This window comes from Rhinatrema bivittatum, chromosome 2 (assembly GCF_901001135.1).
Source record: "Rhinatrema bivittatum chromosome 2, aRhiBiv1.1, whole genome shotgun sequence".
In the NCBI taxonomy this organism is placed as follows: Eukaryota; Metazoa; Chordata; class Amphibia; order Gymnophiona; family Rhinatrematidae; genus Rhinatrema; species Rhinatrema bivittatum.
In genome coordinates, this window is record NC_042616.1 from 18,555,433 (window position 1) to 18,569,859 (window position 14,427).

At 45.9% G+C, this 14,427-nt stretch overlaps 1 protein-coding gene across 1 annotated transcript in view; it reads right to left on the reverse strand.

Annotated features, from left to right (window-relative positions):
- Positions 1 to 1,215: 1,215 nt before the first annotated feature.
- LOC115083621 (zinc finger protein 420-like) overlaps positions 1,216 to 14,427 on the reverse strand; it is a 42,337-nt gene continuing 29,125 nt past the window's right edge. The window contains exon 4 of the mRNA XM_029587542.1: positions 1,216 to 5,611. Within this exon, the coding sequence (XP_029443402.1) occupies positions 3,063 to 5,611 (2,549 nt within the window). The 3' untranslated portion in view covers positions 1,216 to 3,062. The remainder of the gene's footprint in view (positions 5,612 to 14,427) is intronic.

Below are 14,427 nucleotides of genomic sequence, written 5' to 3' on the forward strand. Positions count from 1 at the left end.
CTACCCGTAGGTGTTGGTATTTTGAGTTTAATATAACAAAAAAAGTTTTTTACCTCTGCTAATTTGCAGGTTTTCCTCTAGTATTGTATTGTGTATTGTGATTAATTTGAGGAACTGAGCTAGAGTTTGTTGCAGTCTTTAAGTAATTACATTTTAAATTAATACAGAAAAGAGTTATTACTTAAAGATGCAGAATTTTAAATATTTTGAGAAGAATTTCCCTAGAAATTCACTGTAAGTGTCCCTTCCACTTGCTCTCCCTACTCTCCTGGCCACTTTGCCTTCTCAGGCCCCAACTCCTCCACCTGCCAGTATCTCTCCCCTCCACCTCTAGGCTCAACCCCGTCCACTCTAGTGCCAGTCCCAGAGTTTGACCCCATTCTCAGTACTGCCTCTCACACAGGCTCCCTCTGTCTCTCCCTCTCTCACGCGCATACACACACCCTCATACATGCTCCCTCACTCTCCCTCTCACACACACACATCCCCTCATACAGGGTCCCTCTCTCTTGCATACACACCCACACAAGCTCCCTTTCTCTTTCACACATACATCCTCACACAGGCTACCTATGTCTCTCTCTCTCTCACGCAGCCCTTCATACAGGCTCTGTCTCACACATACACAATCTCTTCACACAGGCTACCTATGTCTCTCTCTCTCATGCAGCCCTTCACACAGGCTCTGTCTCACACATACACAATCCCTTCACACAGACTAGCACCCTCACATACACACAATCCCCTTTTCATACACATAAGCTCCCAATCTCTCACACACATACACACTCCTTCACAATCTCCTCATATAGGCTCCCTCTCTCTGAAACCCACACTCAATCATCCCCCCCACTCTCTTAATTCCCATGCTCTCTCACCCTCCCCACCCCTCCTCCCCTCATATAGGCTCCCTCTCTCTGAAACCCACACTCAAGCACTCCCTTACCTCCCATGCTTTCTCTCACCCTCCCCTCCCCCACACCCCGCTCCCTCTCTGAAACCCACACTCAAGCATCCCCCCACCCCCTTACCAACCATGCTCTCTCTCACACCCTCCTGCTCTCACCCTCCCCTCCCCCACACCCCCTGCCCTCTATCACATACACATTCTCTCTCACCGGCATCCCCCTACCCCCCCTTACTTCCCATGCTCTCTCTCACACCCTCCTGCTCTCTCTCACCCTCCCCTCCCCCCACCTCCTCCCCTTTCTCACACACATTCTCTCACCAGCATGCCGCGAACAGCGAACATGAAGGCCCGGGCGTGCCGTTCTCGGCACATGGGGGCCTTCCACCTTCACTGCGAGCAGAGCACTCTCCGTTCACGGCACACGGGGGCCTTCCCTTTTTGCCATGAACGGCGCACCGGGGCCTTCATCTTCGCCGTGAATGGAGCGCGTCTTGGGGCACACGCGGGGGTCTCCTCTCTATTGTCTGCGCAAGGGGGAATTCTGCGCACATTCTGCGCTCTGCAGTAGTGCAGAATTCCCCCAGGACTACAGCTTCCAATCCCTGCATTATCATACAGTTCCAGAAAAGAAGACTGGCCTCATGAATATCTTAAAGAATTGGATGAAAAAACAAGAAAGCTACTCCATGCCTATCAGATAATTTATAAGAACCAGTGCGTGCTGAGATTGCTCATCCCTAGAGCTGAAGGCGGTTCTTACTATTTATAAGAACCAGTGCGTGCTGAGATTGCACATCCCTAGAGCTGAAGGTGGTTCTTACTATTTATAAGAACCAGTGCGTGCTGAGATTGCACATCCCTAGAGCTGAAGGCGGTTCTTACTATTTATAAGAACCAGTGCATGCTGAGATTGCACATCCCTAGAGCTGAAGGCGGTTCTTACTATTTATAAGAACCAGTGAGTGCTGAGATTGCACATCCCTAGAGCTGAAGGTGGTTCTTACTATTTATAAGAACCAGTGCGTGCTGAGATTGCACATCCCTAGAGCTGAAGGTGGTTTATACTATTTATAAGAACCAGTGCGTGCTGAGATTGCACATCCCTAGAGCTGAAGGCGGTTCTTACTATTTATAAGAACCAGTGCATGCTGAGATTGCACATCCCTAGAGCTGAAGGCGGTTCTTACTATTTATAAGAACCAGTGCGTGCTGAGATTGCACATCCCTAGAGCTGAGGGCGGTTCTTACTATTTATAAGAACCAGTGCGTGCTGAGATTGCACGTCCCTAGAGCTGAAGGCAGTTCTTACTATTTATAAGAACCAGTGCGTGCTGAGATTGCACATCCCTAGAGCTGAAGGCGGTTCTTACTATTTATAAGAACCAGTGCGTGCTGAGATTGCACATCCCTAGAGCTGAAGGCGGTTCTTACTATTTATAAGAACCAGTGCGTGCTGAGATTGCACATCCCTAGAGCTGAAGGCGGTTCTTACTATTTATAAGAACCAGTGCGTGCTGAGATTGCACATCCCTAGAGCTGAGGGCGGTTCTTACTATTTATAAGAACCAGTGCGTGCTGAGATTGCACGTCCCTAGAGCTGAAGGCTGTTCTTACTATTTATAAGAACCAGTGCGTGCTGAGATTGCTCATCCCTAGAGCTGAAGGTGATTCTTACTATAAGAACCAGTGTGTGCTGAGATTGCACATCCTTAGAGCTGAAGGTGATTCTTACTATAAGAACCAGTGCGTGCTGAGATTGCACATCCCTAGATCTGAAGGTGGTTCTTACTGAAATTAATTACACCTATAGAGCTACAGAACAGGCCTTCAGTGCTTTATGCTGAATTTTTCTACCTTCCTGCTCCATTTCCTTTATATTGCAATCTTCAGTCAGGGAGATGTCAGTTTTGCTAATTGAGCATCACGAGAACTGTAGAGTTTCATATCAAGGACAAAATGTACATGAGATACCTCTGGAAGAGGATTGGTTGCTCTAGGATTAAAGCAAGTTTCAAAACCCAGGGAGTTAATGAGAGCACTCAGTAGGTTTAATGCCAGACAAAAAAGGAGTTACAGGGAATCACCTTGGAATATTCCTCGCTGGATGGTATTATTTCTGGTTTCTCTCCAGTGTGGATTCTTTCATGCCCTTTTAGAATTGATTTCCAACGGAAACTTTTATCACAGTGCATGTAAATAGTTTCTCTCCTGTATGCATTCTTTCATGACTTTTCTGGTCTGATTTCCTACTGAAGCTTTTATCACACTCATTGCAAATAAATTGTTTCTTTCCTTTGTGGATCGTTTCATGCTTTTTCAGGTTTGATTTCCAACTGAAGCTTTTAATACACTGACTGCATGAAAATGGTTTCTCTCCTGTGTGGATCCTTTCATGACTTTTCAGGTCTGATTTCCTACTGAAGCTTTTATCACAGTCTGTGCATTTAAATAGTTTTCCTCCTCTATGGATCATTTCATGCATTTTCAGTTCTGAATTCCTACTGAAGCTTTTATCACATTCACTGCATGAAAATGATTTTTCTACTTTGTGAATCCTTTCATGGCTTTTCAGCTGTGATATCCTAATGAAGCGTTGATTACACTCAGTGCACGCAAATGGTTTTTCTCCAGTGTGGATCCTTTCATGTTTTTTCAGGTCTGATTTCCTACTGAAGCTTTTATCACACTCAGTGCATGAAAATGGTTTCTCACCTGTGTGGATCATTTCATGGCTTTTCAGTTGTGATTTCAATCTGAAGCTTTTATCACACTCACTACATGTAAACAATTTCTCTCCTGTGTGGATCCTTTCATGGATTTTCAGCTGTGATTTACACCTGAAGCTTTTAACACACACAATGCAAATAAATGGTTTCTCTCCTGTGTGGATCCTTTCGTGGCTTTTCAGCTCTGATTTACTCCTGAAGCTTTTATCACACTCAGTGCATGAAAATGGTTTTGTTCCTGTGTGACTCATTTCATGCCTTTTCAGTTCAGATTTCCAAATAAAGTTTTTATCACACTCACTGCAGATAAATGTATTCTTTCCTGTGTGGATCCTTTCATGCCTTTTTAGTTTTATTTTACACCTAAAGCTTTTTTTACATTCATTGCATGTAAATGGTTTTTCTCCTGTGTGGATCACTTCATGCCTTTTCAATTGTAATTTACACCTGAAGCTTTTATCACACCTACTGCATGCAAATGGTTTCTCTCCTGTGTGGATTCTTTCATGGCTTTGCAGCTCTGATTTATACCTGAAGCTTTTTTCACAATCATTGCATGTAAATTGTTTCTCTTCGGTGTGACTCCTTTCATGGATGTTCAGCTCTGATTTACATCTGAAGCTTGGATCATGCTCATTGCATATAAATGGATTTTCTCTGCTGTGTATCCTTTTATGCATTTTTAGTTTAAATTTCCAACTGAAACTTTTAACACACTCAGTGCATTTAAATGGTTTTTCTAAGGTATGGATCTTTTCATGCTTTTTCAGTTCAGTTTTCCAACTGAAGCTTTTATCACACTGAGTGCATGTAAATGGTCTCTCTCCTGTATGGATCCTTTGATGCATTTTTAGTTTTGATTTTCTACTGAAGCTTTTATCACACTCAGTACAACTAAATGGTTTCTCCCCTGTATGGATAATTTCATGTATTTTTAGTTCACGTTTTGAACGGAAGCATTTATCACATTCACTGCATGAAAATGGTTTCTCTCCTGTGTGGATCCTTTCATGTATTTTCAAGTATGATTGACTAATGAAGCGTTTATCACACTCAGAGCATGGAAATTGTTTCTCTCCTGTGTGCATGATTTCATGCATTTTCATTTCAGGTTTTGAACGGAAGCTTTTTTCACATTCAGTGCATCTAAATGGTTTCTCCCCTGTGTGGATCCTTTCATGTATTTTCAAGTATGATTTGCTCATGAAGCATTTATCACACTCAGAGCATGTAAATTGTTTCTCACCTGAATGGATCCTTTCATGCATTTTCATTTCAGGTTTCAAACGGAAGCTTTTATCGCACTCAGTACATGCAAATGGTTTCTCTCCTGTGTGGATCCTTTCGTGTATTTTCAAGTATGATTTGCTAATGAAGCATTTATCACACTCAGTACATGGAAATGGTTTTTCTCCTGTGTGGATCCTTTCATGTATTTTCAAGTATGATTTGCTAATGAAGCATTTATCACACTCAGTGCATGTAAATTGTTTCTCTCCTGTGTGCATCCTTTGGTGCTTTTTCATTTTTGATTTCCAAGTGAAGCTTTTATCATAATTGGCACATGGAAATTGCTTTTCTCCTGAGTGTTTTTTCTGGTGCATCTTCAGTTGTGATGAATAAATGAAGCTTTTATTACATTCTCTACATTGAAATGACTTCTCTCTGGTATGAATCTTCTGCTGAACTTTTATTACTTTACTTGCACATTCACTGCCTGAATAGAGTCTCAATCCAGCCTGTTCTCTCAGGTGTTGTGTACTTTGCTCACAGGGAGCCACATTCTCAGTGGAGTCTCCTGCCGGGTTTCTCAGCCTTTTCTCTGGCCTGCATTGACTCCAGCAGTTTTCCTCCCAGTCACAACAGGGGCAGGTATCCGCTCCATCTTTCTCCAATACAGCTTTAGTCACTGCCAGATGTTTGGTGGCTTCTTCAGGATGCGTCTCCTCATGTCTTCTCTTGGATGCATCGACCTCTAGATAAGAAAATAAAAGATTGACATTACTTGATGTGAGGGAGACTCACAGTGACAGCAGTCAGGTATTTCTCAACATTAACATAGCTCATCCCCTTCCTGCAGCATTCTGGGATGAATCAGAGCACACCACTGGGTCTGAGAGGAGGATAAAGCTGAGGACTGAACATCTCAACACAGTCAGGTGTATAAAATCTCTCAGCATGTTGATTTATGTAACTCACACATACAAAAACCACTTTGTAAACTAACAAATTATATTTAAATAGCCCTGAGATGTCCAGCACTCAGTTCAAATTATTAATGGAGGTCTTCATGCACAGCCAACTGTTAACCTTGAAAATACAATCGGTGCTTCACTATGATCATTGACCTGACCTGAATGTGCTTCCAATAATGGACAACAGTGAGCACTTCTTAATTTTAAATTAATTTCTTTTGGAATGTGTCTCATATTTGCAATTAAAAGGACTTATCATAGCTGGGACTCTTGCCGTCTCCTTCAATGAAACATTCCCCAAGTGCTATTCAGTAATCCACTAGCATAACCCACTGCGCACCACTGAAGCAGAGCATTTTCCAAACACGGATCCGCATCAGGTTCTGATAGCGGAAAGGTGAATATCACTTGAGGAATGCTTCACTGAAGGGGACAGCAAGAATCATAGCTATGAACAGTAATTTTAATTGCAAATAGAAATAATTCCAAAAGAAGTAATATTTATTTATTTATTTATTTTTGGTTTTTATATACCGGAAGTTCCTGTATAAAATACATATCACTCCGGTTCACAGGTAACTGAAATAACTACCGCCGTGTGGCGGTTTACATGGAACATATCAAACGATTTACATAGAACATATCAAACGATTGCTTTAAAATAAGTAGAAAAAAAAACAAACTAATAAAATAGATCACAGAGACCCCTAAGAACAGGAGAGATGCTCTTTCTATGAAAGAGATGCCAGAAGGCTGGATCAGCTGCAGCTTCAGAAGCCAATGGAGGATAACATTTAAGCTTTTTTTTTTTTATTTCAATTTTATGCAAGGCTGTGACATTAATCGCTACAATCTGAGGGCCCTATTTACTTAGCATTTTTCCCATAGACAACAGGAGAGAAAATCTTTAGTAAACAGGTCCCTTAGACTGTAAACATCCTCAGGATCGGGCAATACCAACAGATCTGTCTGCCCTCACCCTGGTGAAGAGCAGGGAAATGAAGGCGTCAAGGATTCCCCAAGGAAGGAAAAGATCAGACAGAGCTGGGCCAAACCCTTCAGAGAGTGTAAACAGAGCAAGCGCTCACGCACCACCACAGACATGCGGTGAGCTCTGAACCCAACGAGAGCAGGAGAGGAGAAGGATTTGACTGATATTCCCCAGAACCCCCTAAAAGAGAGAAACTACAAAACAGCAGAGAGCAGCAGGCTCAAAAGTCAGCATCTGTCCTCTTGGACTGTAAGGGAGGATCAGAGGTGGTGCTATAGCAGCAGTGGGAGGAGCCAGCGTCTGTCCTCTTGGACTGTTAGGGAGGATCGATGATGGTGATATAGCAGCAGTGGGAGGAGCCAGCGTCTGTCCTCTTGGACTGTTAGGGAGGATCGATGATGGTGATATAGCAGCAGTGGGAGGAGTCAGCATCTGTCCTCTTGGACTGTTAGGGAGGTTCGATGGTGGTGATATAGCAGCAGTGGGAGGAGCCAGCGTCTGTCCTCTTGGACTGTTAGGGAGGATCGATGATGGTGATATAGCAGCAGTGGGAGGAGCCAGCGTCTGTCCTCTTGGACTGTTAGGGAGGATCGATGATGGTGATATAGCAGCAGTGGGAGGAGTCAGCGTCTGTCCTCTTGGACTGTTAGGGAGGTTCGATGGTGGTGATATAGCAGCAGTGGGAGGAGCCAGCGTCTGTCCTCTTGGACTGTTAGGGAGGTTCGATGGTGGTGATATAGCAGCAGCGGGAGGAGCCAGTGTCTGTCCTCTTGGACTGTTAGGGAGGATCAGAGGTGGTGATACAGCAGCAGTGAGAGGAGCCAGCATCTGTCCTCTTGGACTGTTAGGGAGGATCAGAGGTGGTGATACAGCAGCAGTGAGAGGAGCCAGCATCTGTCCTCTTGGACTGTTAGGGAGGATCAGAGGTGGTGATATACCAGCAGTGGGAGGAGCCAGCATCTGTCCTCTTGGACTGTTAGGGAGGATCGATGGTGGTGATATAGCAGCAGTGGGAGAAGCCAGCATCTGTCCTCTAGGACTGTTAGGGAGGATCGATGGTGGTGATACAGAAGCAGTGGGAGGAGCCAGCGTCTGTCCTCTAGGAGTGTTAGGGAGGATCGATGGTGGTGATATAGCAGCAGTGGGAGGAGTCAGCATCTGTCCTCTTGGACTGTTAGGGAGGATCAGAGGTGGTGATATAGCAGCAGTGGGAGGAGTCAGCGTCTGTCCTCTTGGACTGTTAGGGAGGATTGGAGGTGGTGATATAGCAGCAGTAGGAGGAGCCAGCATCTGTCCTCTTGGACTGTTAGGGAGGATCTATTGTGGTGGTATAGCAGCAGTGGGAGGAGCCAGCATCTTTCCTCTTGGACTGTTAGGGAGGATCGATGGATATGGTATAGCAGCAGTGGGAGTAGCCAGCATCTGTCTTCTTGAGACTGTTAGGGAGGATCAATGGTGGAGTTATAGCAGCAGTGGGAGAAGCCAGCGTCTGTCCTCTTGGACTGTTAGGGAGGATCGATGGTGGTGATATAGCAGTGGGAGGAGCCAGCATCTGACTAGGGGGCACTCCATGAAGTTAGCATGGGGCACATTTAAAACTAATCAAAGAAAGTTCTTTTTCACTCAACGCACAATTAAACTCTGGAATTTGTTGCCAGAGGATGTGGTTAGTGCAGTTAGTATAGCTGTGTTTAAAAAAGGATTGGATAAGTTCTTGGAGGAGAAGTCCATTACCTGCTATTAAGTTCACTTAGAGAATAGCCACTGCCATTAGCAATGGTAACATGGAATAAATTAGTTTTTGGGTACTTGCCAGGTTCTTATGGCCTGGATTGGCCACTGTTGGAAACAGGATGCTGGGCTTGATGGACCCTTGGTCTGACCAAGTATGGCATTTTCTTATGTTCTTATGTCCTCTTGGACTGTTAGGGAGGATAGGACATGGTGATATAGCAGCAGTGGGAGGAGCCAGTGTCTGTCCTCTTGGACTGATAGGGAGGATCGATGGTGGTGATACAGCAGCAGTGGGAGGAACCATTGTCTGTTGTCTCGAGTCATTCGGGAGGACTGGTAGTAGTGGCATGGCAGCGGCAAGAGGAACCAGTGTCATTTCTCAAAATTAGTCTTCAGTTCTCAACTATTTCACCTTTACCCACCTCTCCCCCATTTCTTTACTCTACCTTTCCCTAGCCTCCACCACTCTCTCCTCCTTTGCTGGAGGAAACTGCTCGTCTCCTCTCTTCCTCCAAACTCACTACTTGTTCCTCTGACACTGTCCCCACCGGATTCCTCAGCTCCGTCTCCGCTGCAATCGTCCCTTCCATCTGTCACATCCTCCCCTGCCACAGTTCCTGCTGCCTTCAAACATTCTGTGATCCTACCACTCCTTAAAACCCTCACTGGATCCCTCCTGTCCTGCCAACTATCCTCCCTTCTCCCTTCTGCCTCCAAACTCATTGAACGAGCTGTTCACCGCCGCTGTCTTGACTTTCTTACATCTCAAGCCGCTGTTGATCCATTCCAGTCTGGTTTTCACCCTCTACATTTAACTGAAACAGCCCTTACCAAAGTTTCCAATGACTTATTAATGGCTAACGGCAAAGGTCTTTATTCTGTCCTTATCCTCCATATCCGTCTGCTGCTTTTGACACTGCTGATCACCACCTACTCCTTGAAACTCTGTTCTCGCTTGTATTTCGGGACTCTGTCCTGTCTTGGTTCTCTTCTTACCTCTCCCATAGAAATGAAACATAGAAATGACGGCAGAAGAAGACCAAACGGCCCATCCAGTCTGCCCAGCAAGCTTTCAGACCTAATTGTTTTCATACTTACCTGTTACTCTGACCGCTGAGGTCAGGGCCCTTATTGTAACTTTTTGGTTCTAATTTCCTTCCATCCCCACCATTGATGTAGAGAGCAGTGCTGGAGCCGCATCAAAGTGAAGTATCTAGCCTAATTGTTTAGGGGTAATAACCGCCGCAATAAGCAAGCTACTCCCAAGCTTATTTGTTTACCCAGCCTGTGCAATTTAGTCCTTGTTGGTTGATGTCTGAATATAAATCCTCTTTTCTTCTTTCCCCCTGCCATTGAAGCAGAGAGCAACATCACCCATCACACTTTTAGCATTTCCTCTTCCTCCTATACTGCCTTTCCACTATCACTTGGTGGGGCTCAGGACTCTGTCCTGGGCCCTCTTCTCTTCTCCCTATATACTTATTCCCTTGGTGCTTTGATTTCCTCTCATGGCTTTCAATTCCATTTTTATGCTGACGACTCCCAGGTCTACCTATGACACCAGAAATCCAATCCCGGATCTCAGCCTGCCTGTCTGACATTGCTGCCTGGATGTCCTGCTGCCACCTTAAACTCAACAAGGCCAAGACGGAGCTCCTTATCTTTCCCCCCAAGCCCATCTCCCCTCTTGCTCCTTTCTCTGTTTCTGTGGATAACACGGTCATCATCCCTGTCCCATCAGTTCGTAACCTTGGAGTCCTCTGACTCCTCTCTCTCCTTTTCTACACCGATCCAAAACTCTGCTAAAACATGTTTCTTTCTTTATAACCTTGCCAAAATCCATCCCTTCCTTTCTAAACTCTTATCCATTCTCTTATCTCCTCCCTGTTGCAACCTGCTCCCCACAGGTCTCCCAGCGAGCCATTTCTCTCCACTGCAATCTGCCCTATATTCAGCTGCGTGACTTATCTTTCCCCAAAGTCGCTACACTCACATAACCCCTCTTCTGACGTCACTGCATTGGCTCCCTGTCCGCCATGTTTAAATCCCATCTAAAGACCCACATTTTTTAAACCGCTTTTAATTCTTATGCCTGATTGTCTGCTTTTAGTCTTGACTAACTTTCTTTTCTTTTAACCAAGTGTCTTGTCCTCTATGTGTGTCTTATTAGATTGTAAGCTCTACTGAGCAGGGACTGTCTTTTTGGATGTTTGTATAGCACTGCCATGAGGTCCTTTCTGCCGTCACTTCTATGTTTCTATGTTTCTATGTTTATATTATGTATGTTTTAAACCTCAGACAGCACCAGAAAAAATTCTCACTCTTTGGCCTTCAGTCTCAAGCACTGGGGTGGAAAATCTCTTTTTGGGATGGGCAGTACAGGGGGGCAGGGAAAGGTAGGGGATTATGCTAGAGAGGGATGGGAGGGCTAGGGAAAGGAATGCGATTATGCCAGGAGAGGAATGAGGGGGGGGGGAGGAGGAGAAGGGAAGGTGATGTTGTGCGGTTACTGAATCCCCTACTCTGAATGTCACCGCATGCCATTGGGTGAGAGCTGTGCACTGAATCTCTCCCACCCTCTCCCTTTTAGTAACGGAGCACATGATGGCAGAAAAGAACCCAAGTGCTCCGTCCAGACTGCCCAGCAAGTTGTTAAGGGTAGTAACTGCCGCTCCATGAGGTTACCCCAAGCCTTCTGCTACAGGTAGTAACTGCCGCTCCATGCAGGTTACCCCAAGCCTTCTGTTAAGGGTAGTAACTGCCGCTCCATGCAGGTTACCCCCAAGCCTTCTGTTAAGGGTAGTAACTGCCACTCCATGCAGGTTACCCCCATGCTTTCTGTTAAGGGTAGTAACTGCCGCTCCGTGCAGGTTACCCCCATGCCTTCTGTTAAGGGTAGTAACTGCCGCTCCGTGCAGGTTACCCCAAGCCTTCTGTTAAGGGTAGTAACTGCCGCTCCATGCAGGTTACCCCCAAGCCTTCTGTTAAGGGTAGTAACTGCCGCTCCATGCAGGTTACACCCAAGCCTTCTGTTAAGGGTGGTAACTGCCGCTCCATGCAGGTTACCCCAAGCCTTCTGTTAAGGGTGGTAACTGCCGCTCCATGCAGGTTACCCCAAGCCTTCTGTTAAGGGTAGTAACTGCCACTCCGTGCAGGTTACCCCCATGGCTTCTGTTAAGGGTAGTAACTGCCGCTCCATGCAGGTTACCCCAAGCCTTCTGTTAAGGGTAGTAACTGCCGCTCCATGCAGGTTACCCCCATGGCTTCTGTTAAGGGTAGTAACTGCCGCTCCATGCAGGTTACCCCAAGCCTTCTGTTAAGGGTAGTAACTGCCGCTCCATGCAGGTTACCCCCATGGCTTCTGTTAAGGGTAGTAACTGCCGCTCCATGCAGGTTACCCCAAGCCTTCTGTTAAGGGTAGTAACTGCCGCTCCATGCAGGTTACCCCCATGGCTTCTGTTAACGGTAGTAACTCTCTTTCCACAGTCTCTCTCTCTCTCCACCAGTTCATCCCTGCCAGTCTCTTCTTCTCTCTCCCCACCAGCTTATTCCGCGCTCTCTCCACCAGTTCATCCCTGCCAGTCTCTTCTTCTCTCTCCCCACCAGCTTATTCCGCCAGCCTCTTTCTCGCTCTCTCCACCAGTTCATCCCTGCCAGTCTCTTTCTCTCTCCCCAGCCAGTTCGTCCCCTGCAGTCTCTCTCTCTTACAAGTCAGCATTGTCACTCAGTGCTGCTAGTCAGCCCTCCTGGTGAAAGTTAGCCAGACAGGTCTGGCTGCAGAAGGAGCTGTTCTAAATCCAGCCGGGTAAAACGTGGCCGGCTAGAACTGAGCTTAAACTCCAGCTCGTTGGGTGAAGCTAACGAATTCAGGTAAGGAAAGTCAGGTTCTCTCACCTACTCTGGGTAATTTTGAAAATGGACCACAAAATAAAGAGAAAATCAATCAAAAGTCAGCTAGAGAAGGATTTGAAAACATTTCCGGTTGCTTCAGCAGCAGCTGCACAGCTTTAAGCACAGTTACAGAAAGCTACACACATAGAAGTGTAATCAGGAAAGGAACAGATATGGATCGGTGGATTTGCTTTGCCTCTGTTGCAAAGTGACGAATGTCTTTCGAAAATCAGATGATCTTTTTGTCCTGTTCCTGGAATACCACAAAACCAAAGGGCTGTAAGTGGAAAGCTGGTGAAAATGAACCAGGTGACAGTGAAATGTCGAGGAACACCTTGCAACTGAGGCCAAGCAGATAGAAAATGCAAAATAAAAACAGTGACGCATACTTAGAACTGGGACCTCTACGTGTCTTGAGCTATGAAGCTCTGTCACACGAAAGCTTAAAGCCATTGATCTTCATCGCCACTCAGAAACAAAACCCAGAGGGAGGAAGTGACGTCAGCCGAGGCAATGGCTGCTTAACTTTCGAGCTCCAGTTCCCTTCCCGGAAAAAAGCTAAAAACCACTATCATAAGCGGGACAAGCAGCGGAATAAAGCTTTGCACAAGAGAGCGTTTGCTGGTGGCTAGCGATTGGGATGGCAACGAAGAGGAAATCGGTAGATTTCCAGTGCTATTCGTATCAGAAGGCGGGGGGAGCGGAGGCCCCGACGCAGACCGCACCTATGGCAGCGCTGTCGGAGCGCGCAGAAGACGATGGCGATGAATTTAACATTACCTCGGATGCGGCGCCTACCAGATCCGACTTTAGGGTTTGGTTCTGCAGCATACGTCAGGACTTGAAAAGCTATAAAAAAGAAATCAAGGAAATGATGGACGATTTTAGGGAAGAACTGAGTGCTGTGGGCCGGCGGGTCGATGACCAGGAAGGCAGGCTGGACGCGCACACAGAGGCGACAAAACAACTTCATGAAATTTGTACGGAGTTACAAGGAGAAAACGTGGCCATGAGGGCCAAAATGGCTGACCTGGAAAATAGAGCTCGGCGTGGGAACCTACGTTTTCGCGGGTTCACTGAAAACACTGCCAATAATAATTGTGAGCAGCAGATTGTTCGTTTTTGCTCTCACCTTTTATCATCGGAGGGCCAAACTCCTTCTCAAGAGGCTGAAGACATAAAGCTGGATAGGGCCCATAGAGCATTACGCCCGCCCAGGGCGAACACCCCAAGGGACATAATAGTCTGTTTCCACAATTACTCTCAAAAAGAGAAGATAGCTGCTGCAGCGCGCAAACAGCTCAAATGGTCCTGGGAGGGCCAGGAAATCTCGGTGTATGCCGATTTATCACAAGCTACGTTGCAGAGTAGATTTGAATTCAAGGAGGTCACCCAATTTCTTCGCCAAGAGAATATTAAATATCGATGGATGCATCCCTTCGGTCTCACGTACACTTGGGAGGGGAAGACATCACAGGCATACACGGTGGCTGAAGCAACTGGATTTTTGAAAGAGAAAGGATTTTCTCCTACAGTCAGCGCTAACGTCTCCTCCAGGAAAATATCCTATCAAGGGCAGCCTCCAAAATGGCAGAGAGCTACCTCCCGGAATAGCAGGCTGAAGAGGCACTCAGATACCGCCAAGCAGGTTGCAGGCAATACCTGAGGAGTGAGACTGAGCCTAAGGCTGTTGGTTCCTAAAATGTTATAATTCAGTTCGGCCTGGAGCTACGACTTTTGAGAGCTCGTAAGCCACAGACGTTTCGCAAGGTTTATATTATTAGTGTAAAGCTATAGTTCTATTATCAATGTTTACTACTGCTTTTATGGATTTCTATAAGGGAAGGGGGAGCACAGTTTGTTAATTTCTTCCTCTACTGGTATAGTGTAAATCTGATCTACTAGGAGATATGAGTAGATCGTTTCAAGGGAGGGGGAGGGGGAGTATGGTTCAGATTCAGCAGGGCTTCGCACTTGATC